General features: G+C 37.1%; 2 protein-coding genes across 2 annotated transcripts; one reads left to right on the top strand and one right to left on the bottom strand.

Moving 5' to 3' along the window:
• Window positions 1–746: 746 nt before the first annotated feature.
• LOC121262840 (WD repeat-containing protein 75) lies at window positions 747–15,519 on the top strand. Its single transcript, XM_041165476.1, has 16 exons — window positions 747–925; window positions 1,004–1,189; window positions 2,338–2,517; window positions 3,076–3,484; window positions 9,392–9,510; window positions 9,600–9,677; window positions 9,826–9,966; window positions 10,615–10,659; window positions 10,791–10,957; window positions 11,184–11,262; window positions 11,340–11,425; window positions 12,190–12,319; window positions 12,708–12,840; window positions 13,205–13,368; window positions 14,055–14,253; window positions 14,860–15,519. Exons 1-16 carry the CDS (start codon window positions 806–808, stop codon window positions 15,063–15,065), a joined length of 2,442 nt encoding a protein of 813 aa, XP_041021410.1. The 5' UTR covers window positions 747–805; the 3' UTR covers window positions 15,066–15,519.
• Window positions 15,520–18,455: 2,936 nt separating this feature from the next.
• LOC121262978 (probable receptor-like serine/threonine-protein kinase At5g57670) lies at window positions 18,456–21,719 on the bottom strand. Its single transcript, XM_041165712.1, has 7 exons — window positions 21,184–21,719; window positions 20,815–21,069; window positions 20,580–20,737; window positions 20,411–20,490; window positions 20,185–20,320; window positions 19,913–20,062; window positions 18,456–18,730 (listed from the first exon to the last, which is right to left on the bottom strand). The coding sequence occupies exons 1-7, from the start codon at window positions 21,392–21,394 to the stop codon at window positions 18,515–18,517; spliced, it is 1,206 nt and encodes a 401-aa protein (XP_041021646.1). The 5' UTR covers window positions 21,395–21,719; the 3' UTR covers window positions 18,456–18,514.
• Window positions 21,720–26,401: the final 4,682 nt, after the last annotated feature.

Here is a 26,401-nt window from a genome sequence, read left to right on the forward strand (position 1 = left end):
TGTATATATATACAGAGGTTCAACAAAATCTTCTCCTAGGAATATTCCTAAGCACTTGCGGTGCATCACAAAAAACAACCATATGACAGAGTTTGTTACAAGAGTGTCGTCCACTTTACAAAACAATTCACAAGCCATAACCAGAGGGTAGGCACCATCCTTGTCTAGGTGATTCCAGAAGGATCTTCTTGAGAGGCATCTGACGTGGTGGATTTGCTTGAGGAAGCTGAGGTGGTGGAGCTTTTTGCTGCAGTAGTAGACAACTCAATAATCTCTATGGTGGAAGGAAATAGAAAATATAAAACATTTTCTTTTGGCACTCCGGATCCAATTTGATGGATTCTGTTTGGTTGAGGTGAAAAAAGTATCTTTTATTCTCGATTTTTCTTTATCTTTTTTTTTTTTGGTTGATGTTGTGGAACTAGTGTCTGAATTAGATCCGCATGTGATGCCACATTCGTTCATAAAAAAAAGAAAAAAAAAAATCAATACCGAGAAAGGGAGAGAACCTATGGGCCTAATGTAGCTGTACAAACTGACCAAAACATGGGCCGGAATATATAAACTTACCTGAATGGGCCGTGACCGATATTAAACTCTTTGTTAAATATTTTGCGCGTTAATTGGACTGGAAAACATTATTAACTTCAAATAAAAAAACTTTTAAGTCAGACAGGAATATATTCCAGGGTTTTAGCAGAAATTGTTTTAGGGCTTTTGCGGAACCACCATCCAAGCAGCGGTAGCGAGACGCCGAGAAGCACCCCACCCCCTGGCTCTCTCCCTCTCCCCGTAACTCTGCAACATGAAAACTGGGGGGAAGAGCTATGTGTCTTCGCCCCCTGCCTTTTCGAACGACGGGAAGCGTCTTCTCGTTTGCACAGGCAACACCGTCTCCATCTTCAGCACCTCCACTGGCTTACAGGTTCGCTTACTGTCACCCTTTAATTTCCTGTGGAATTACAGTGTTTGCTCCCCATGAACCGAATTTCTTCTTTTGTAGATTGCATCATTGGAAGGTCATACGGCATCGGTGACGTCGGTGATTGTGGTGCCGGCATCGAGCCCCGCTTCTAAGATTTTGTGCTACTGCTGGACCGCCTCACTCGATGGGTCGATTCGGCATTGGGATTTTTCGGTGCCGGACTTAATGAAGAAGGTCGATATTAAGATGCCCATTTTCTCCATGGTAAGTTTGATCCCTTGCTACCCTATGCTTTCGCTGCTAAATTCTGTTCTGTTCTTTCCTTTTTTTTTTTTTTTTTTTTTTTTTTTGTGTTTGTTTGTCTTTTTAGCTGTTGTGTGGTTTATGTCGCTAGGTTTATAAGCCAATGAGCGCTAGCTTGAATGGCGCTTCCTTCTCCTATGTGACACTCTCGATGCGTGTAACTCACCAATCGACAAGGTTATATTGGTTTGTAGACCCAAGAGAAGCAACTGCTAGAAAAGGGAAATGAATGACTCTTAAGGAAAATTTTTGAGGGGATTTCAAGAGAGAGTGGAGAAAAGTCACGTGTAGAAAATAAACGTATAAGAAAATAAGGAAAACTTTAAACCGGATTCAAGAGAGTAGAAAAATGACATGCGTTATGAGTTATTTTTTTTTTTAAGAAAAGTACATTTTTGGCTTTTAGGGCCAAAATTTTAATATCTTGAGTAAAATTTTGTTTTAAGATTTTGGGGCAGGGGTCAAAGGAGGGAGGTTTCCTGTATTATTGGGGTGTAATGGCCCCTCACCCTCTTTGGATCTGCCACTATCAACTATAATTATAAAACTTGAGCTGTGCCATAACCAAATGGCCTGGTGAGGGTTTCAGAGGTTTGAGTGAGGGAGATTGTAACACCTAACATCTATGGGAGGATGGTGAATGAGGTCCTGTGCTGCATCGTAGGATTAAGTTCTTGGCCTTGATAATAATTCTAAGTGCCTCCAATCGTAATTTTGATTGGTCCTTTGGAATATAAGCTTAAATGTAGCTTAGGCTTTTCCTTGGGCTTATTGCAAGCAATATCATTTGATGTGGTTATGTATGCATGTATATATGCTAATGTCTCTGCGGTTGGTATGTGGATATAATTTTGGAGAAGTTGGCTGGTTTAATTATGTTGATTTGTTTGAATTTTGGCTGATAATTTGTAAATTTGTTTGTGCTTTGTCTGAGTAGTCAAAATATATGGAAATATTTATAGGTTGCAATTCTGGGTGGTATAGATGAGAATTAAGAGCTTTCAAAGGCTTGCTTGTCCAAAATTGCTATAAATTTTGCTTTTGTTTTAACTCTATTATTTATGCTAAAAGTGAGTACTGACTTTAACTTTTTCATGTTTTTTGTTTAGGTGATTCCATCTTTATTAGACCAACCAGTTGAGAACGATGAGAAACCAAGTGATCTTTTTGCTTATCTGTCTGTTGAAGATACCATAGAACAAGAAAACAGGCCCAAAGCTAGGCGCGGACAGATTCGGAAGTGTAACTTGACAGCATCTCGTTTGATTGGTGGATTAATATTGAAAGAGGTGCCACTTGGTGGAAGTGTAGCTACTTCTATTTGTCTGTGAATTTGGCTTTAGTAGTTCCAAATATCAAATATCTAGATATAAGGATTTGATTCAATGCAGTGGATTGAAGTTTGATAGAAATTATAAAAACAATAGTTACGTAAACATCAAGTTTAGTGGAATGATTATATTTTTTAACGCATTGATAATAACACAGTTTTCTTTAGGAAGGAGTTAGGATAATTCACTTATCCAAAAAAAAAAAAAAAGGATTTAGGACAAACCAAGTTTCTATGAACAAAACAAAACTCTGAAACAAGATATTCTTTTTGTTGGCAGTGGTGATTTGCTGATTCATTTAAAAATAAGCCTAAGAAAGTTAGCAAACTCATGATTCAATTAGCAAGAGTCAGATCATGGTTAAGAGTTTATTGAGTTCAGTGCTGCTGCATCGGTTTCTTATGTACTGTAGTTGTTGAGTGTGGTTCAAACTGTAAGTCCTACTTGTTTCTAGTTGCTGTATTTTCAACTGTTCTGTAATTTATGGGAATGATAATTTTTGTATCTTTTTTACAGACTCCAAAACCAGAATTTGTAGCTGTTAGTTCAGTGGGAAAATTCATCGGCATCAGAAATAAGCGCAAGCTTCATATATGGATGGTCCCTGAAAAAGATTCTGGGCGTTCAGTGTCAAAGAAAATAACCCTGCATCATACAAAGAATTTGACTGTTCTTGCATTTCATCCATCTAAGAGGATTGTAGCTGCAGGTGATGTAACTGGGAGAATTTTAGTCTGGCGGGGATTTGGTTATCGAACATTTTCTGTCTGTGATGAACTAGTGAGTGGAAGATTGGTGGATAAAGAGGAGGAAAGACCTGGGGTGAGGGGAAATGACGATGCTGATTCTTGCTCCACATGGCATTGGCACTCTGCTGAAGTGAATGTCCTCTTTTTCTCTTCTGATGGAGCCTATTTATATTCAGGTAAAAAGGCTTTTCCATAATTGGATAAAGTGTAGTTCTTTCAGATACATTGCTTTATGCCTTGATATAAGACAAAAATGCAGTGAAGCTAACATTGGGCAAGGGGAGAACTGCTTTGACGGTTTTGTATACTTAACATGAAAAACGGTTTTGTATGCTTTACATGAAAACATTGGATATGTAGTACATCATATTTCTAATTATAATCATGCTTATTGCTACCTATAAAAAAATTATATTCTTGCTTGTTGCTGAGTGTAGTTGATGATTGGTCTGTATATGAAGGGTATTGCAGTGATCAACCAACTGGAATGCCCTTATATAGTCCCTGGGTTATGGAGGGACATCTCCTAGGTTGTTGAATGAGTGGTGCATGACAAAACCTGTTTCCTTTATTCTATTCTGTGGGATCTACCTTTATGCATTGATTTAAGATCTATTCCAACCCCTACACCAATCTTTAAGTACCATGATATTTTATTGGCTGTCCAGCAGTTTCAGATGAAAAAGGACTTGGATGCTTATCGTAACCATTTTCTGTTGTTGTTTATTCATTCAAAGCGCAAAGTATTTCTTGAGAGTTTTAATATCTTCGGCGACGATGACTAAAATGGTAAGCTCTTGGGAGCTTGTCATTGAATCAAAGATTTTCTCCGTCGTGAGAGAAGGATGTCTGGTACGTATCACTGAGAGAGGTAGGAGGTTTAAGCAGGAGTTACTGATGGGTTTGAGCACTGTGCAGTGGCTTGAGAGAGCTTTGGAGGAGAGTGAGATTGGTGTAAGAAAGGATTATTACTCGTCAAGAAGGGAGGGTTATCGGAGTTTCATTGCGCAGAGATGTTCCAATAATCGTGGCAGATTTATGGAAGTAGCGGTGTATGCTGAAGGGGGCCGCCGTAGCGTCATTTTTATTCCTGAAGAAGAAGGGGGAAGGGGATGGAGAAGAATGAGGGAGGTTCAGGTGGGGTAGAAAGAGAGCTGGGTTTGGTGGCGATGTCTCGAGGAGGAAGTGGGGGAGGTAGCACAATTGAAATCCTATAAAGAAGCGGTGACCTTCGTTGCGTCAAGAAATGGGGCCGGCGGGGGAGGTCAAGATGGTGAAGAGTCTCGAGTGCCTCTGGGCTCCTTTCGGGAAAGAAAGTGTGAAAGAGACGTGCGGGAGGTACACTGCATGTTGAGGGATGTGCAGTGGCAGTTGGGGAATTTGCAGAGGGAAGTGGCCAAGTTGTTGAGAATTGTCGGGGATGGCTTGGTATTAGACGAAACGAGGCGTTTAAGGGCTGGAAAGGTGGTGGGGTAGACAAGGGGAGCGTTTTATCGAGTGAGCCAGTATGGGCCGAGTCTAAGTCAAGCCCGTGACACCCATGGACAAGAATGGAGGCCCAAGCCCAGGGCCCAAAACGAGTGGAGGCCTAGGGCAGCTACTGCGGGGGGAGGAAGGAAGCCTTCACTAAGGGAGCTGTCACTGCGCCTTCATCAGAGGGTGGTGGACTTGCCAGAATCCTCGTCGCGACAACCTCAGAAGCCGCCGACGAAGGTGGTGGAGCATCAAGAGAGCGGCATGCTCACGCAGGCGATGAAGGAGAACGCGACAGTTCTAGAAGTGGTCCTTCCACCACCACCGAGTGCACTTCCTCCTCCGGGGAATGCACAGAAACTGCCGACGGAGTGTGGGGAGGCAGCGAGGGTCAAGTGAGTGCCTATGTGCAGTTCAACGATGACGTTTTTATGGGGGAGAGTGAAACAGGGGACTCGGCCAGTGAAGACTTATTCCTTTCTGATGAGGAGAATTCCCAGAGACTTATTCAGGTGTCAAACAACTTTGCTGGGGAAGTGGGAGTTTAGGAGAAGAGCATATGGAGGAACAACCGGAATTTCGAATGCAAAATCCTATCCCGTTGAAGTGTTTATTTCCAGATCCATCGAGTGCATCAGATTGGATCTTTAACACAGTAAAAGATATTCAAGAAACGGTGGGTTTGAAGTGTGAAGGTTATGAGGAGCAGTTCATGGCATTACTCACGGCTATCGAAGCGGGTCATCAACAACGAAAGAAAGTGGGATCCAAAAAACAGCGTGAACTCAGGAGGTTGACTTGGTCAATGAACTCTGAAGGTAGCTCTAGCAGGGAGAGGACTAAAGGAAAGGGGCTGGCCTTTCCCAAATGAAACCAAAAATTGTTTCATGGAATGTCCGCGGTCTAAATGTACCGAGTAAGCGTCTTCAAGTAAGAAACTTGTTGAGAGGGTGGAAGGCGGACATTGTTTGCTTACAGGAGACGAAGTTGAAAGTTATCACCACAAGAATTGTAAGAAGTTTATGGAGTTGTGCACACGTGAAGTGGGTACATTTGGCAGCTAATGGGGCCTTAGGAGGTATTTTGGTGATGTGGGATCAAAGGGTGGTGGAGAAAAATGAGGAGTTTATAGGGTTGTTTTCGGTAGCATGCTCGTTTAAGAGCGTATCAGATGGCTTCTTGTGGGCATTGGCAGGGGTTTATGGGCCAAATTCAGACAATGACCGTAGACTATTGTGGGATGAATTAGCCGGTGTATATTAGTTGGTGGGATCTTCCATGGTGTATTGGTGGAGATTTCAATGTTATAAGATTTCCTAGTGAGAGTTTCGGTAATAGAAGAATGCGCCCAGCTATGTCTGATTTTTTAGAATGTATCTTTGAGTTGAATTTAGTGGATCTACCAATGGCTGGGGGTTTAAGTACGTGGGCCAATAATCAGACATGGTCTCGACTAGATAGATTCTTAATTTCCCCTGAGTGGGAAAGTCACTTCCCGGAGGTTTGGCAAAAGAGATTGCCTCGGTTATGCTCGGATCATTGGCCCATAATGTTAGATTCTGGTGGGATTCAAAGAAGACGTCGATATTTTAAGTTCGAAAACATGTGGTTGGAAGCAGAACGTTTTGTTGATAGGGTCAAACAGTGGTGGTCATCTTATCATTTTCAGGGCACACTAAGTTTTTCTTTTGCTGGTAAATTGAAAGCTTTAAAACAAGATTTAAAATTGTGGAATAGTCAGTCTTTTGGGAACATTGGGGATAAAAAGAAAACCAAGACAGGGGAGATAGCTGAAATGGAAAGGTTACAAGAGTCCAGGGTCTTAACTCAGGAAGAATTAACTAAAAAACTAGTGCTGGCTGCAGATCTCGAGAGGATCATTCTTTTAGAAGAGATATCGTGGCGACAAAAGTCGAGAGCGTTATGGTTGAAGGAAGGTGATAGATGCACTAAGTTTTTTCACAGGGTAGCCAATTCTCATAGAAGAGCTAATAATATTGAGATGTTGAAGATAGATGAGGCTGATTGTAAGGATGAACAAAGAATTAATGATCATGTAGTTGAGTTCTTTGAACAACTTCTTACTGAGCAGGAGGGTTGGCGTCCGAAGCCTGATGGGTTAGCTTTCGACTCCATTGGGCCTATGGATGGCATTCGTTTGGAGAGGCCGTTTGAGGAGGCTGAGGTTTTCAAAGTGGTGAGGAAGATGACCAAAGATAAGGCTTCGGGTCCTGACGGTTTTTCCATGGGTTTTTTTCAAACATGCTGGGAGGTATTAAAGGATGATCTCATGAAGGTGTTCCAGGAGTTCCATTCGGCTGGACAATTCGAGAAAAGCCTAAATGCCACCTTTCTAGTGTTGATTCCGAAGAGGGTTGGGGCTGAAGAGATCAGGGAGTTCTGACCCATTAGCCTAATAAATGGGGTTTATAAGATCATCTCTAAGGTACTTGCGAACCGCCTTAGTGAGGTAGTGGGAAAGATTATCTCAAAACCTCAAAATGCTTTTGTAAAGGATAGACAGATCTTAGATGTGGTCCTTATCGCAAATGAATGTCTGGACAGCAGACTGAAAGCTGGTAGTGTTGGGGTTATTTGCAAACTAGACATGGAGAAAGCATATGACCATGTTAATTGGGATTTTTTGCTTGATCTCCTAAGGAGGTGTGGTTTTTGGGAAAGATGGAGATCGTGGATCCGTTGGTGTATATCTACAGCAAAATTTTCAGTTTTGATAAATGGAAGTCCAACGGGTTTTTTTAACAGTACACGAGGCCTTAGACAAGGAGATCCGCTGTCACTACTTCTGTTTGTTATTGTAATGGAGGCTTTGAGCAGAATGACCTCAGCCCTGGTTGCAAATGGGTGTGTGAGTGGTTATTCGATAGGATCCCCGGGAGGGGGACTTATTAATATTTCGCATTTATTGTTTGCAGATGATACACTTATCTTCTGTGAGGCAGATGTCAATCAGATTCGTGTTTTAAAGGCCTTCCTTCTTTGTTTTGAAGCAATTTCAGGGTTGAAAGTGAATTTGGATAAATTAGAGATGGTACCTATCGGAGGTGTACAGCGAGTAAGACAATTGGCTAATACTTTGGGGTGTAAGATTGCTTCACTCCCTATGACATACCTTGGGCTTCCATTGGGGGCCGCCTCGCGAGCGGCTTCTATATGGGATACAGTGATTGAGAAAGTAGAGCGTCGATTAGCAGGATGGAAGAAATTGTACTTGTCTAAAGGTGGTACGATTACCTTGATAAAGAGTACGTTATCTAACTTAACGACCTATTTTTTGTCCTTATTCCCTATCCCAGCAAGTGTGGCAGTTCGCATTGAGAAACTTCAACGAGATTTCCTGTGGGGAGGATTGGGTGAAGAGTTTAAATTCCACCTAGTTAGATGGGAAAAAGTATGCAGACCTATCTCTTCTGGTGGTTTGGGCATTAGAAATTTGAGAATCTTTAGTCGGGCGCTACTTGGGAAATGGTTGTGGAGATATCATAAAGAACCTGAGGCTTTATGGAAACTGGTGATTGAGAGTAAATATGGAGAATTATGGGGGGGATGGTGTACCAATGAACTGAGTGGGGCTTATGGTGTGGGTTTGTGGAAACATATAAGAAAAGGATGGGGGGTCTTTGTCAGGCACACAAGATTTTGTCTTGGAGATGGGACTAGGATCAAATTTTGGTATGATATATGGAGTGGTAATGGTGCTTTAAAGGATCTATTTCTTGTTCTTTTTAGGGTGGCAAGTGACAATGACATCTCTGTGGCGGAAGTTATGGTGTTAGTGGGGGAACAAATACAATGGAACATTAATTTTAGCCGGGTGGCACATGATTGGGAAGTGGACAGTTTTGCAGCTCTTTTCAGCCACTTGTATTCACTCAAATGCAGTAATCATCAAGCTGATAGGTTGTGGTGGAAACATACGGGAAAAGGCTTATTCTCGGTTCGCTCGTATTATAAATCGCTGTCTCAAGAACCTCCAACTCAGTGAAAAGGATTTGGAGACACAAGGCGCCTCTCAAAGCAGCATTTTTTGTGTGGACAGCTTCTTTGGGTACGATCCTCACAATGGATAATTTGAGAAGACGAGGGGTGATCATCGCAGATTGGTGCTGCATGTGTAGGAACGAGGGTGAATCTGTCGATCACCTTCTAGTACATTGTGATATAGCTCGAGAGATTTGGAATGAAGTATTCAGAAGACTAGGATTGGGGTGGGTTATGCCCGAGTCTGTAGTGGAGATGTTGGCTAGTTGGACAGATCTAAGAGGTAACCAACAGATCAAGGCTGTATGGAAGATGTTGCCTATTTGCGTTATGTGGTGTTTATGGCAGGAACGCAATGAACGAACGTATGAGGACAAAGAAAGATCAATGGAGGAACTTAAAGCTTTCTTTTTTAGAACTCTTTGTCCTTGGGCCAGTGCTGTTAACTATAATGGCCAAGATTTCCATGCTTTCCTTGTTTCTAATGCTCCTACTTAATTAGGACATTCTTTGTACTGAACATGGCTTTTGCCTATTCTTTTATTTGTAATATACTTATAAAAAAAAAAAAAGTATATCTTGATTCTGATGCTTCTGTTGGGGTCTAGGTGGAAAGGAGGGAGTTCTTGTGGTCTGGCAGCTAGATACAGGGAAGAAGAAATTTTTACCACGAATTGGATCTCCACTTCTATATTATACAGATTCTCCGGATCCTACACTTTCCTCTGTAAGGAGAATATTTATGCAGATCACTGTCTCTGCTGAAACAGATCTAGTTAATTTCACTGTTTTTACTGAAATGAGGGCCTTCTTCAGATATCTTGTGCAGATAATCAAATTCATATACTGAAAATGCCTTCAATGGAGATCTTGAAATCCATCTCAGGGATCAAGGTTTGTTGCAAAGAGCTCACATACTGTCTTGAAGCCTTAATTATGTAAATAAAAAATGAGCATCCTATATCTAACTATATTTTCTGAAGTTTTATGTGATAATAATTTAAGTTTCAAAATCTTTTTACCCAGTTTCTTTTCTTCCCAGCTTCCTCATTCACTCCCAGGGATATACGAAGGTCTATGTAGTGGGTTTGCATTTGATTACTCATCTGGATTGGTTGCCCAATGTACAGAGAACTATGGGATCCAATTCTATAGCTTGTTTGATGACCGTGGAATATATGAGGTGAGGTGTTTTAGCTTGATGGTTTGGTTAATTTATGTGGAATCTCCTACTTATGGTCAATTAGTTTTCTCTCTCCACAGTTTTGCCTGTTGAGCTGTGTTTACTTTTAAAAAGCTTTTTTGTTGCTTGAGTTTCAGCTTTAAGTTCTGTGTAGTTGATACATGACATTTTCTCCTTGATATTATTTTTTTGCATTGGGTATTTGGAGGGAAAAAGGTTGGAGCCCAGTGGAAAAGAAAATCGAGACATCTTTTCTTTTTCTTTTAATTTTTGATCGAGCCATCTGTTTTCCCACTTTGTTAAAAAAAATATCTGTATTTATTTTGTTTTATAGTTGAACCCAATTGATATACCTGGTGGGGCCCTGCTATGTTCACTGCTGCACTTCTGATTTGCATGGATGCACTCCATTTATTGGGCCTTGATAGAATCACATTGGTCCTATGTGGGGCCCATGTCGATGCACAAACACATTCAATTTATTCCATAAATTTCAGTGGATCCTTCCCTACTAGGTGGGGTGCATCATATACCGGTCCAACCCCACTTTCTATTTTTCCGAAATCACAATCATTTGTGTAAGAATGCTCCTGTCCATTTCAAGCGATACATTGGGAGTTGATCTGTTCTAAAACTGACGCTTTGCAGGTTCAAGTCTGTGAAAGAAATCATCAACCAGCTGATGAAATCACGGTATGGAGTTCCTTATTTGTAATTTTTTTTATCATGAAATGTTATATATTCTAGGTCATACATACTTGTGGTTGATACGATCACTGTTTTTTAACAATTTCATTCTAAATCATGGATTATTATTGTTACAGGTTGTAGTGACTTTTGTGGCTGTCTCCCTAGATGGATCTATGATGAGTACTGTTGAAGCTAAGCTTCCTGAAGAGGGAATAGGAAGTCTTGTTTGCCTTAAGTTTTGGGCATTGAGTTCAGAAAACAAAAAGTTCAGCTTGTCAACTGTTATTTATGAACCTCATAGGTTTGGCCTTGACCTATTTATCTAGAAAATTTTGAAATTTTTTACCAGCTAATTATGCTTATCAAAAGCCTCTGGTGCTGTTTTCAAAATTGTTAGCTCCAAAGGTGAAATCACACCATTTATCTTATGTGCTTCTTTTGTATGAAGCTGAATGTGTTCATTAAAATGTATCCCCTTTGTGTATATATTGCATGGTAGAGATGAACATTGTGCCATTTTTATATAGGGATGCTGGTATTTCTGCTGTTGCTTTTCATCCTACCCGTAATGTGGCAGTTAGCTCATCATATGGTGGGGACTTCAAGGTAATCTTGGTTGAGTGGCAATATAAAAGTTGAAAATCCTCCTTCCTGTAACTTACAATTTCAATTTGATATTTCAGTTATGGGTTTGCAATGACGAGATTCAGGAGAAAGGTCTGATGCTTCAGAATTCTGGCTGGAAATGCTTGGCTGTTGGGGCATACAAGTATGATCATGCACTTTATTTTGTAGTACAATACTTTTTTTTGTAGAGGCTAGTACTTTTATTTTCCTTTTTCCACAATAACATATTTGACATTTAATTATTAGATGTAAGTCTGCTTGTAGAAGAGAGGGCTTGATCACAAACATCCAAAGATTGTTCATAACGATTTTAAGATCCCCACCTCAATATGACAATATCCCTCACCATCACCATCAACGCCATAACCTATAACCTACATGACTTTCTCAGTGATCGATCATTGCTAATGTCCAACCTAAATTCACCAGAAAACATTTACCATCTTGTTGTAATTCCCATTGATAAGCCCATTATCAAACCCATAGCTACCAAAAATCCACATGAATCAGATCAAATTCCTACCAATGAGATTGGCCACTAGCACCCGTCACAACCTTTCTACTTATGGAACCAGTTCCTATTGCCCACCCAAGCCCACATCTGTGTCTTTATTCATGTCCATTTAGCTTTCCTGATAGATTGGTAATGAAACCTAGATTAGTCCGTACCCCTCATAAGGTTCTGGCCATTGTTCAGATCTAAGGGTTTTTTTTTCTCTGAACAGGGTGTAAGGCTGCTAATTGCCTCTTCTTTTCTGCTTTTTAAATAGTTGATACTGTGAGATTGATATTCTTGATTGTGTTAAATGGCAGAACAAAATGACCTATAATTGGCTAATGCAGTATAATCTGATGATAGAAACTATTTATTCCTGTCTGTGTGATAGATTTTTGTTCCTAATGCAGAAAAAAGCCAATGACAGCTGCTGCATTTTCTTGTGATGGTTCTGTCCTGGCTGTTGCAGCAGAAACTGTCATCACCTTGTGGGATCCTAACAAGAATGTTCTTGTCGCTGTGATTGGAGAGACTCTCACGGTGATTTGTTAAAATCCTTCTATCTTTGCTATGCTTCTTGGATTTTTGAAGAAGCCAGAGCCCTCACAAAACTGACCTTAAATGCGTTTTTTCAACCTGATTTCTGTCTATCATCCATGGAAAATCCTGCACCTCCTTGTAGCTCATAGTTTATCATGATGATTGTCATAAGACCTAAAAAAGTGGAGCATATCTCAATTTTGGTTCATAGTTTGAGTTCCCTTCAATAATTTGATTATTGTTCAGAGTTGGTAGCATCAATTTTTTGTTGCCAATCCAAAATAGATTTTATAAAAGATCAATCCCAGGAACAGGTTGATCCGTTTGAGGCATCTCTGGCTGATTCTGTATCTATCATTAAACTTTTTTTCAATATTATTGATTACAGCCAATCATTACACTGTCCTTTGCTGGAAATTCAGAGTATCTTGTTTCCGTGTCCCGAGGTTCAAAGCCACAGCTCTCTATATGGAGCATGTCAAAGTTGTCGCTATCTTGGTCATACAAGCTTCACATTGAAGGTTTGGAGATCCTCATTTCTTTCATGCCGAGAGCAGTTTCTTAGTATGCTTTTCCATTTGATTCAAAAATATTTGTAGTAACATTATCATCCAACACCTCATGTATTAAATTTAGATACTTAAAAGTCATCTCAGAATAAACAGTTGAGATGCAGTTTGTGTAGTCATGCCTCTTTCTGATGCAGAACATAGAAAAAGGAGAGGAAAGATTTGGTTATTTTCTATTCATGATATTTTTGGTGCTGAAACTGTTCTTATTGGTGAATTGGGTAATTGTATAGTTTAAGATGGTATCTTTATCAGGTTAATTTACCGATAAAAAAAATCTTTATCAGGTTAATGGTGCCATGTATGTTTTATGCAGCTGTAGCATGTGCAGTAAACCTATCATCTTTTGCCGTTCTTGCTCTTCTTCCTGAATCATCTATATGTATGGAGTCTGAACCATCGTTTCAAGGAAGAGATGGGATAATCTTACTGTTCAATGCAATGGATCCTGTTCCTGTTGCTACCTGGTCTGTAAAGAAGGTATGATTTGTTTCCAACTCTTTCCATTTTTTTTTTTTTTGTAAGTTCAAGTCTCATTGGCTATTCTCAATCTGCTAATATCTAGCTGCAAACGAGCATAATAAGTTAAAAGAAAATTACATTTTACCCCCTCAAACTGCCATTCATTTTGCAATATGACCACAAAACTTCCAACATGACAACTTTGGTAGTTAATGGTAGTCATGTTACAAAAGAACTGGTGGTCTGAAGGGCTAAAAAGTAACTTTTCTTAAAAAATTAGTATTATTTGGTTATACGTAGGCTTCCTTAAACTTCCTTAAAGTTATTTTAACCCAGTTATATCAGCCAAGAATAAGTCATGTTACAAGTGACATTTTTTTGAAATACAATTGGAACGAGCTTTGGTTGCAGCAAAGAGGATGCTAGAGATCTTAAAGAATTAAAAGAACATTATGAGACAAAGTAATTGAAGACTAACACAAGAATGAAATAAGGAAAGGCTAATTCTTTAATAATATTTTGAAATGTATTATATTCAAAAAATACATAAAGATTGTTATTTTTATTGATACTTTTACATTTTTATAAACAGTAAGGTAATTCGCATCCTCCTTAATACTCTGTTACATCATAATTTACCTCATTCCTAATCCACTGGAGCAGGATGACAATTTATTCTGGCACCATATTCTTCTTTTTTGCAGGCCAAGGGAGGTGGGGTTGCATTTCTTCAAGGGTATACTTCTTCCTTGAAACAGAATAATTCAGATGGGAATGCACAGCAAGAATTGCTTGTGTATATAAACGGTGATCATGAGTACATCCTCTTTGACCCATATGGCAATGAAGCAAATGAACTTGGCATGTCCCAGCAGGACGGTCTAGTTGAGTTTGAAGAGACAGGTCGGGCTTCCTTTACTAAAACCTTACTATTTTAATTCAGACTATGTGATATCTAGTTTCTATAGATGCAAACGACTAGTGCTCCCTGTGTGCTTGACTGAATCACTTTGAAATGCCCCATTTTACCAAATTGTATTTTAAGTTCACGACACAGTCTGTTGTTTTTCTCGGCATACATGTGGACTGGATGTTTTACTTCTATGATGATGTGTCAATGTTCTGTAAACCGTTATTGCATTATCGTGAAATTGTTGGATACTAGATTTGACACCGTATGCGCCCAGGTATGCTGGTGGCATGTCCCAGTTCCCACATGATCAAACAACATTGAGAAATTCATTTCGAAACATATGCGCGTCTATTAAAAATATAGTTGCTGCAATACTCACAATTATGTCTTTATTTTAAGCAAAACCTGAGTTTGGAACTCTACTTTTGAGTTTATACTGTCAGAAAATAGTAGTGTTATTTTTGTTTTTGTAGCAACGGAAAAATAGTTGGGCTTTTTTAACTCAATTCTTTGTTAAATTCCTATAGGGATGTAATATATAGCTAGCTTTTATTTTTGTATATATTTATAACTTTGCTCATCTATTTTCATAACAGAGAAATTTGGATACGCATCAATTTATGGGGAGTTACCAAAGTTAAACTTAACAAGAAACCAGACTTCGTTGGTGCCATCTGTTCCATCGGAGAGGCCTTGGGAGAGCATATTCAGTGGTTCATCACATAATCTTCCACCCCTCACCAAATTGTGTTCAGCATTTTTGGAATCATTAATGGAAAAGCGGACTGCGGTTGTTGAGTGACTTCCTCCGGTTCAGCTCTTCTGAGGATAAGATATGGTGGAAATGGTACTTAATTGATTTGATCATTCTCCCTTTACCTTCACCACAAATAGAATATGATTGCAGTCCGGGGAGAATACTTAAATATAATGAAGCGGTTTAGTTGATACAGTGACATGGCATTGGCAATGCTATTTGGTCAACGGTGCGGTTCAACAGCTTTATGCATTAAGGTAAATGGACCTGAGAAGAATGTCAAATTAATGAATGCCAAAGGTTTTTGGCATTCAAAAACTGTAACCTTCTATGTGACGTCGATCCCAAATTTAAGATTCTCAGTGTTTGTTCCATAATTTAGGAGGGTGAAAGGGAGAGACGACATTTTCTGTCATACTGAAGACGGCTGAGTTTTATTGGCTCAGAAAATTTTGTGATTGTGGGAGAGTGAATCTGTGAAAATATTGCCATTTTTTTTTTTTTTTTTTGTTAAAAGGTAAATTTTCATTGTGATTTACTTATAAAAAAACGTTGAATTGTAAATGAGCTTGGAGTCAGACTGACTCAAAACTAGGAAATTGTAAGGGTATGCGACGGTGAAGGAAAGAAAGATCATTTCATATACTGTCATCTCAAAAATTACGTTTGCAAGAAAATAATAATTGAAGGAAATAATGAACTCTTTTGGTACGTACACAGGGTGCTGGTCATGTTACTCCGGAATACACGGCAAAGGAGTGTTATGCCAAGCAGCTAGATAGTTGGCTCGCCCATTTCCCTCTATAATCAACACTAATTCCCACTTGAAACAGTGTTCAAAATAGATGGTATTATGTTGTACGCATGTCACTCGGCATCGAGGAAGAAATGACAAATAATATATAGCATAAAACTCGAGATCTCAAGAACATGTACTGTTTAGATATTTGGTGTAGGAAAATGATAGGTACATCGAAAGTGTACTTATTATTTGTACTGATAGAATTTTTTATTTTTTTTAGCATTTGTATTTATTTATTTTTTAGTATTGTGTTTTTTATTTTTTGTATTTTCTTTTTAAAAAAATACACAAAAAATGCATTAAAAAAAAACAAAAGAAGAAAAAAATAGAATACACCGAATGTGGGAGTAGCACTCCCCTTTGGTGAATTGGCCGCACTAGCACTAGTAGACATGCACTATCCAACCCGTGGGTAGGATATTTTTTTTTTTTTTTTTTTTTTTTTAGGGAAAAGGGCAACGATATCAGAGACCAAAGGTTCAAGATAGAGAAACCTATATAGGTCGGTGTAAAAAATAGTAGCATAGGAAAGTGAGAATGATTTTGTGTCATATTATATAGGCTAGCTAGCTGTTAACCAATGCGCAGTAAATCAAGCAAATGCATGGCTTCATGTTCAAATATTTCAACAAAAAACAAAATTCTGCACCCTTGTGATTCACAGGAAAACTAGTTTTAATTCTTTCTATATGACACACGTGATTGTACATGAGTTTTCTTTAACCGTATCTTTAACCGTAATAGATAGATAGTATATGTAATGTAATTATGGAAGATGGTGAATTGTTAGCATCTGTAGTATTGCTTGGTTCACGTTGTTATTTCTCTGTCAAAATGGTATATACATGAATGTGTATATATATATATATATAGTATTTGATGCTTTGATCAGATCAGATGGATGGTATAGGCGGTACATTCTTTACGTCCTTATATTCACGCATGCACACTCGTTAGAGACGTGGTTTAGATAATGAGTTGAGATGAGATAATAGTTGAAAGTAGAATAAAATATTATTTTTGTTTCGAGATTTGAAAAAGTTGAGTTATTTATTTATTTTGTTTGGAAATTTAAAAAAATTATAATAATTAGATGAGTTAATATGGTTTCACTATCACCTAGGTTAGCTTGCCATTGCATATATACGAAGTTGGTACCAAGACGAGACTACCTAATTGGCCCTTTAATTTTTAGTACTACTCCATCTTATTATAATTAATTGAAACCCCTTAAACATCTTTAAATTAATTAAGCTTTTAATTAGCTATATGTTAAGGAATTATTAAGTACACTAATTGATCACAAAAATGAATTATATAGGGGAAAAAAAAAAAAAAAAACGCATGCTTTATGATCAGCTCACCAAAACACTCATATCTAATCCTATAAAAGATAAACTTGTCCAAGTAGTGGGATTAAGCTAATTATTTTATGCCTACTTATTTGTATCGTTTATTGTTGTATCCGCAATGTCTTTTAAGTTAAAACGATCTTCAATTGGTATACCCAAAAACAAAAACTTAAAGTGACATCTGATTAATTAGAAAAAAAAATGGTTAGATTCTCCTATATATATTATAATATATATATATATATATATATATGTATTATATATTCCTTCAGCCTCAGGATAGTAATATAAATTCGAGGCATACACATTAGCCGTCCAAAAGAAAAGTCTTACCTGTTCATCACCTGCCACTTCTTAATTATTTTCTCAATTAAGGCATCATTAAATATATATAAATATATATATAATTGTATATGTGGCAGGAAATCTTTGTCTGTAATGGCTGTGAACGTGCATTAATTTCAGTATGTGTTAGAGGCTTAGAGCCACATGTTTATTAATTGAGGCAAGTACTCAATTATCTTGTTGGTTGAGAAAGCCTTGTCAGCAATCAGCATCCATCCCGGTCACCTAACAGCTGCTGCTTTGCGGACTTCCCCCATCTCCCATAACAATAATGAATTAAAATAATAGAATAAGTTTTATAAAATTTATTTAAAATAAATTTAAATGTGTTTAGATATATTTATGTAAAGTTAAAAAAAATTATAGATCCTACGTGTAAAAAGATGTTGAGTTGAAAAATATTGTAGATTTCATGTGTAAAGAAGTTTTAAGTTTAGATGAGTTTAGTAATTTAAAAATTTGATGTTTAGATATTAAACTCAATTTAAAATTACACTCAATTTCAATTCAGTCTAAGTTCTAAACGGGACCTTAAATGACATGCTCGTTACATACAATATTTCCTCAGTGAAATTCACCTCCTCTAACTCAAGGAAATTAGCCTAGTTTTGTACTTAAAAATGTAAATTTTTCCCCCCTCCCCCTCCCCCATAAATTTGACTTCTCTAATTGTTTGATTTTTCAGTTGGAAATTCTTACTCGATTACTCACAAAAGCAATTTGTCATATAGATAATTGATTGGGTGGGACTGGAGGATACTACAAACCCTACATTTCCACATGCATTTTAATTATGAAAAATATTATTGGTCATTTTTTAAACTATCATTCATTTGTCATTTTTTGATGTGTCATCAAATGATCAATAAATAGGTGAAAAATAATAAATGATTTTCTAATCATTTGACGATACATCAAAAGATTATAAAATGATGATAGTTGAAAAGTTGACGAATATCATTACCCTTTAATTACAAAGTACATAAACTGTATGATTACATGTCAACAAAAGTGACAAATAGATTTTCATCAAGTTCCAGATCTCCAAGTGATCTAATAACTTTCTGTTCACGCGAGTCATGTGGAGAAGAGAAGGAACTGTCACATTCAGATTCTAGATCCTCAAATCCCCAGAACTCCTCCGGTTCTTCTTCCTCCTGCATCTTCCACTTCTCTTTGTCCACCTCTCCATCCTCCATTACCTCCATTACCTACCCATTTGGATAAAGATCACAAACATGGAATTTGATAAATATATAACAATTATTAATAATAATTATTCCACCCTAAGGATAATATGCGGATACAAAATGTTGGAGCTGCACATATTCAGTACTTATTGCATGTAAAACCATTACAAGAAATATGTGGCCCACAAGCTCAACACTTTTTTATGTTTCTTTCAGCACTTTGTTGGGGAATGGACGTCCCGCATTTATTCTAGTACCTTGGCCTGTTTTATTGGATTTGACACGATGCTCACAACACGTTAATATGAAAGTATTTTGGGTTGTAGCTGTAAAGATCTAGAAATGGTCGTGACTTCCACAGCAGTTGCTATGATTAATCAGAAATTGCATTCTTTCAAACATATAATGGCAACAACATTTAGGGAAATGACCATTTAAGTTGACATAATTTATATCAAAACCATCTGTTTCAATAATGAGCCAAAACAAGACCCACCTTCACAATCATATGTACATTAATTTATCCTAGTCCTCACATGGGTGTGCCATGTATTGTCTGTGACTCTGTTTTAGGTCTTAGCATACAGATTTAGGTTAGGTAGGATGGAACATCTAATAAAACCATCTAGATTGGAAAAAAACTATAATATTAAAAAAAAGGGAAGAGAGGTAAATACCCTAATCTAAGTTCCACATTTGTCCTCGCTAGTGAAAAGGATGTGCGTAGTCATCACAGGAAAACCACCACAATTTGATAGGTGAAAGCTGAATATAATATTATCTTGAGTCATTTTATGATATTAATATGTAATCACTTGGCTAGTCAACTAAAAGGTCATTATTTGATCCATGAACACGATACAAAGTATGACATAAGGATCCTCTATTAAGAAATAACTTCAGTGAGAATTTTGGGGCATTGTTGATGTAAACGACCCAATGAAAAGGAATATATCACACATCTAAGACTATCTGTCAGAAGACTCAATCTCACAAGCTTATACTAATATCTGAGAAAGCAAAAAATAAATTAAGTCCATTTGGTCTTTTTCAAAGGTTATTATCATCGTTGCAGTGGTACTGCAATTTTATTTGAAAAAAAAAACGACTGTCTTATTTATCTGAGAGTGAAACCAATTCTCTGAGCACCCAAATACCTTAATAGTATGTGGTATTCAATCAAGGAGGAGCATAGTTAGTTACCTCACTCATAGTTGGGCGCCACATTGAAGATGAGCGGATGCAAAGTGAGGCTGCAAAGGCTAGCCTTTTCAGCTGCGTTACATCATAGGCCCCTCCAAGCCTTGAATCTATTAACTTTTCAGTCTCTCCTTGGTTCAGTATTGGTTTGGCCTATTGAAATTCCAAACAACAATAAAAAAGTGAAGAAAAATTAACATTAACTCAATATTAGATCTCTCTACTTAGTCTTGAGTCAGTGACAAATTTTAAAAAGGTTTGCTGGCTGTTATTACCCAGCCGTGCAAGCTTTGGTGAGAGCCATCCACCGGTTTTCTGCCTGAGATTATCTCCAAAAGAAGAACTCCAAAAGCAAACACATCCGTTTTCTCATCCACAATCCCATGCAAATAGTACTCAGGAGCTAAGTGCCTGCACGGAAAACATAACATTATGCATGTAAAATCATATACTCCAAGTGCTGACTCAAAGATCAGTTTGCCAAAGTTTTGTCTGGTTTACCCAAATGTCCCTTCTATTGGACCAATTGAATGGTGAGACCATTGAGATGGAAGCCATTTTGCTAGTCCAAAATCAGATATCTGCAACAAAGAAGAAAGCACTATTCACTAACATCGAAAACAAAAGGATGGAAGGCAAAAGCAGAGTATAGTACTAAATGCATATATACCTGTGGTTCAAAATCTGCAGTTAATAAAACGTTGGAGGCTTTGATGTCCCGGTGAATTATTCTTCTTTGGCAGCCCTTGTGCAAGTAATGGAGCCCCCTAGCCGTCCCAATGGCTATCTTATGCCTTGTTTTCCAATCTAACGGCTGCAAATTCGTGTCTACAACAAGGATTTCGAAAGCAACCATCAAAAAGAAGAAAAAAATCAAAGAAAATTTTTTCTTGAGGTAATCATACCATGTAGAAGAGCAGCAACTGAGCCGTTTGAGGAGAAGTGGAAAATGAGGTAAAGCCCATTGTCGATACAACAGCCTAAGAGAGAGAGTACATTTGGGTGGCGCGCATGACCAATGGTTCCAATCTCTGTCAAGAACTCCTTCTCTTTTCTCTCATCAGAAGAAGCATTTGTAAGCCTCTTCACTGCAATTTCTTCACCGTCTCCCAGAGTTCCTCTGTATACCTCTGCATAGCCTCCTCGGCCAACTAGATTCTCTGACGCGGGCATGAGAAAACACGAATTTCAAGTAAAAAAAACCAAACAAATAAAATGGTATAGATTAATACGAGCTATGACGTTGCTTTTCCAAAAGACTATGTAGCAAAAACCTGGGCTAAAACCATTGGTGGCGTCGAAGATTTCTCCATAGGAGAAGCATTTCCAAGTGGGTCTCTGATGAGGTTCTGGTACTGCAACATTCCTGAAGATATCTTTGGTGTGTTCTAGGATAGAGCCATCTGGGTTTGGAATTTCACCCTCAAAACTGCGTCGTTTCAAAGAGAAGAGCCGCTTCAAGCTGTTGGTCCGAATATATTTCATCGCGCTAAAACTCTCGAGTCCGAACTATATTTCATGCGGAGCACAGAAAAAAAAAGACAGGGAAAGACAACGATATCTCCAGCTGAAACAGGATAGAAACTAGGAACAAAATCCTCTGAGACAAACAGACATAAACTCGAGAGGAAGAGTCAGGTAGCAGAGTCAAAAGGATTTTCGTGATGTTATTGGTACAAGGTGTTTTTTTGGTGTTGGAGTTGGAGAGGAGCGAAAGCTGCGTTTGTGTATAGGATGGGGAATTGAATAGAAGCACTTAAAATGCTTTTTTCCTCCAAGCAAATGACATATATTTAAGGATTTTTTGGTTGGTTGGTGAAATGATCAGATGCTTAATTAAGGTGTGGTTTCGACAATAAGTTAAAGATGAGATGAATTAATCGTATCAAAATTAAAAATTAAATAAAATATTATTTTTTAATATTATTATTATTTCAAAAATTAAAAAAATTAAATTTTTTTATTATATTCTATATGAAAATTTAAGAAAATTATAATAATAACATAATACGAGATAAAACATTTTTTCCATCCAAACGAAACCTAATACAATACGTACTTATTCTCAAATATTCTTTAGTTAGTTCGTTTCATTTTATGAGAGTTAAGGATCGAATTGTTCCTCGAAAAATAAAAGAGATCATTATTATTATTTAGTAGTAAACTCTTATAATATTTATTATTTATTTTTTTCAAAAATATTTATTTAAAAAGCAAACTGAAATGCCTTGGCATGGGTGGTCTACCACCAAAAGACATTTAAAAAAACACTCCAACCATCCCAACTGCCACAGGCGGTCGCTCCACCTAGGCCACCCTCGTAATGGCCATGTACGTGGACAACCCTCATGGTCATTATAATGATTTGTTTTATTTTTAAAACTTTTAAATTTAAAAAATAATTATAATTAGGGCTTTTTAAGAAGAAGAAAAAAAAAATGTAGAATTTGATCATGTGAAAGATAAAAAAAAGATTGGCTAGCTCCGGCCGGCAGTGGGTTGCAGTACTCATGATCTGGTGCATGCATGGGGGGTGAAAAGGTAGTTGAATAAACCATTTCAATCCAGCTCCTCCCCTCTTATCCATGCAGGTCCAATACATGATCCCGATCGATCATAAAAACTAATTCAAAAGGCTGTGCTTTGGCTGTCAAACGAGAAATTCAATTTTGTAATATTGCTACAATTACATAAAGCATGTATGGATCTTAGAGATTAATTTACACCAAATACGTTGCAATTACATGTCCCCACTACTTGTTACGATCGAGTTAATATTTAACCCTACCGATCATTAAATTCACCTTTTTTTTTTTTTTTTTTCAAACTTAATTGTTCTAACCCCGGCCTACTCATGAAGAGGAGTATCAGATTCAGCTAGCTAGCTAGCTATGGTACGGATTTTACCAACATTATGAGCAAAGCCTATTAAAAATATCAATGTACGTGATACGGTTACATGTAAGTTGTCACTTCGGCCAGAGTCAAAGCTAACCAAGTCTAAAACTGAGGTACAAACCTAGGCGATCGATTAATCGAAGAAAAACCCAAATTGATACGAGGTATTTAGGTATAGATTTTACGTTAATTACATTGGAAGTATTGTTTTAAGAAGATAAATCTGTATAAATATAAAAGGAAAGCTTAATATCTTCCTTAGATTAAAGATAATATTAGTTATTTTCCTTCAAATTATATATTTCTGATCATTATTACTTTGTTAGTAAATATTTAGTTTCAAGTTTTGAAATGATTTTGATTCTAATTTTGACCAAATTTTTTTTATAAGATTCTTGCTTATTTATGTATTAATTTCTCATACAATAATTTAGATTTTTTTATTTTTAAAAAAATCTTCATAATTTCGAATTTTGTAAGTATTTAAGCCAGATTTATGGGTTTCATAAAATAAATCGAATTTTACTATTAATCAATATTATTCAAAGTTTTCTATGTGCTTTGAGAAAATCTCTTATCTTTTTTATATTGATCATTTGTTAAAACTAACTTACAGAATAAATCATTATTATGTCCGGCATCAAAAAGTCTCTATGCCAACTTAATTATTGCCAAGTATATATGTTGTGCATTCATCTTGCGCCATTAGATCTTCATTTTTTATTTATTTTTGCTGGGCAAATGAAGAGATTATATTCAGCCATCTACTCCATAAGCGCCACGTTATCATGTAGATGATAATTGACAACTTTTGATGGTTCTGGCACGTAATCATGATTGACCTTCCATTCCAAACATTTTGTCACGACATTGTAGGTTAACGCTCCCGCGGCCACCAGCCTCTAATTAAAAACACTACTACTGTTATTTGTTCACGTTTCATTAACCCTTATGTCTTTTGGAATACTCATGCTGTTTAGACGACCTTGATCACATTTCCTAATTTATTCCTGTTTTTGATCATGAATATTGCCCCCTGGTAGCAGGTATGGGGCCTGCATCGATCCTTCAACAGTTGAAAGACATGTGGCTACCTTGGCATTGGCTGAGTCAATTTTAAATAATAAATTTTATTTATTTATATTAATTTGAATTTTTAGAATAAGTGGTATTTTATAAGTAAGATATTATTAAAGCAGAGTGTTAGATTATTTAACGCTAGCTAGTAGCCATTTGTTGGGGGAAGCTGCCTCGATCCAATTACGATTTGGAGTAGTTCTATGTATGTTTAATCAAAGATTTCAAAGCATAAAAGGCAGGACTAAAGCCGGTACCGCGTGCTCTCATCACCTTAGATAATTAGAAACTATTTTTCATTCAGCCATATATCTGAGAGCCACATGACGATTGGATTCTCATTGAATAATGATATATACGATACATTTTACAATATACGTTGTAAAATAAGAATATTTTTAAAAAATGATATTATTTTTATAATAATATTTTTTATTTAAAATTATTATTATATAAAATATTGTGAAAAATGACGTGCTCATGTTTATCATTTTTCATTCTCATCCGTCCCTAATCAGTATTCTCTTGGATAGCGTACGGCAGAGTGTTTGAAGCCAACAGGCAACAACATTTGAAGTTTACAAGGTTTGCACAGCTGAATTAACCTCGGAAAGGGATGTTTTCCAGCCTACCAAGAACCATTAAACGAGCATGTGATTATGTCACCTTTTTCCATTAAAAATACTGTTCAGTACTGTTCACAGTAAAGCCAGAAAGTGATGTTTCTCCGTCTTCACGAGCGATCGGCAAGTTTATTTTTCTACTCTCTTATTTTATATCTCTACTCGATTTTAAAGAGAGATATGGGAGGAAAAATAATTAATACTATTCATAAATTATTTATTATTATTTCTAAATTATTCACTATTTTTTTTTTTATTATATAATACTATTTTTCACTATCATTTATAAATTATTTGAGATCACATCTGCCTTAAAAGTACACCGAAAAAAGGTTCTGTTGGGGGTGGAATGGAATCTTTAGAGGGACTGATAAATTAACAACACGTTACTTTAACTTACATTGAGAGAAGGCACTGGTCATGTTTTTTATTTTGTTTTTTTTTTCCTGAGCAAGCTAGCGGGCACTGATCATGCGTACTTTTGGAGTTTTGCCACAGCAGAAAGTCATGGGCTGTGCCTGTCTAGCGATTCATGGTCATAATTTTAAGTCGCAAGCGTTATTTTTTTCTACATGTTTTGGACACACACGAGATGATGGACAATTACGTACACTCTAGATTCGAACTATATATAGTTTTAGAAGGTCATGCACAAAGAACATTGATGTCGAATCTTCGTCGATGTTTCTGGGTCGAACCGAATGCATGCATCATGGTAGTTTTTGGATTGATCAAAGATCAGGATATTGGTCAAAGTTACATATATATATATATATATATTGGTCAAACCAGAACCAGACATGCATCAGCAATTTTAGGATTATTTTTTAGTCGTCACGCATTTCTAGCATATTTTTGTTTTATTTAATGTCATTTTGGTATCATTATATCGTTCGGCTTAGAGTTAGATTTTATGATCTAGCCTTTATAAAGTCATGATATTTTCGATATTTTGCCATCAATAAACATAGCGTTATTAAAAGAAAATTCTATATTTTCAGGTGATCAATTCAATTTTTCTTAAATTTTCATATTAATGGTTGATCCCTTATCCTTGATCACACACCTTAATTACACTGAATCGCTACATATCATATAGGCCAAGAAATTTGCATGCATGCATGTCATAAAAGCCACGTATATATATATATATGGATGAATCAAAACTTCAATATATTAAAATGACTATGATCTATCATATATCCCTATCCGGTTTATTTGTGATCCGTACGTAGAACACTTTAATCGACGTGTGCGGACCATAGTAATTAATAATCACTGAGCTTGAACTTGCGAAAAAGTAGAGATCTGATCACATGACGGGATTAAAAAGACAGACACAGAGAGCTAGCTAGCCGCGATCACATGCATGATGCGTTAAAAATGTAGCGCTAGCTTTAAGAAATGAAGGGGCTTGCATGCATGTATTCCAACATTTTAGCTAGGCAGGCATCCTTATACGACAAAAACACTCAAGTACTGCATGGCCAGGTGGGAGTAAATTACTTGGGGGGTACTGTTGAGCAAATGGTCCCAAAAGTTGCCAGCATTTCCTGTTACCGATCATGTACAAGTGCAGGAAATTTAATCTCTTTAAGGACCGCGAAGTGGTTGGGAAGTTAAATGAGATATATATATAAAGATGGATGACTTTTAAACAGGCCAGACTAGTACTACTGCTACTACTGCATGAATCGTACGTGATTATATATCATTAGCTAGGCAGTACTAGAAGTTGGAGTTAATTTCCCGACAACCCACCGGCCTCCCTCCCACAATAATCCACGTACAACATGAATGAGCACTCTCGATCGAGTCTCTTATACCCCATGCACTATAATAACTGGGAGTTTCCGCAATCGATGTTATCAAATACATCATTTGCCCATTTAAA

Source organism: Juglans microcarpa x Juglans regia, chromosome 4S (assembly GCF_004785595.1).
Source record: "Juglans microcarpa x Juglans regia isolate MS1-56 chromosome 4S, Jm3101_v1.0, whole genome shotgun sequence".
In the NCBI taxonomy this organism is placed as follows: domain Eukaryota; kingdom Viridiplantae; phylum Streptophyta; class Magnoliopsida; order Fagales; family Juglandaceae; genus Juglans; species Juglans microcarpa x Juglans regia.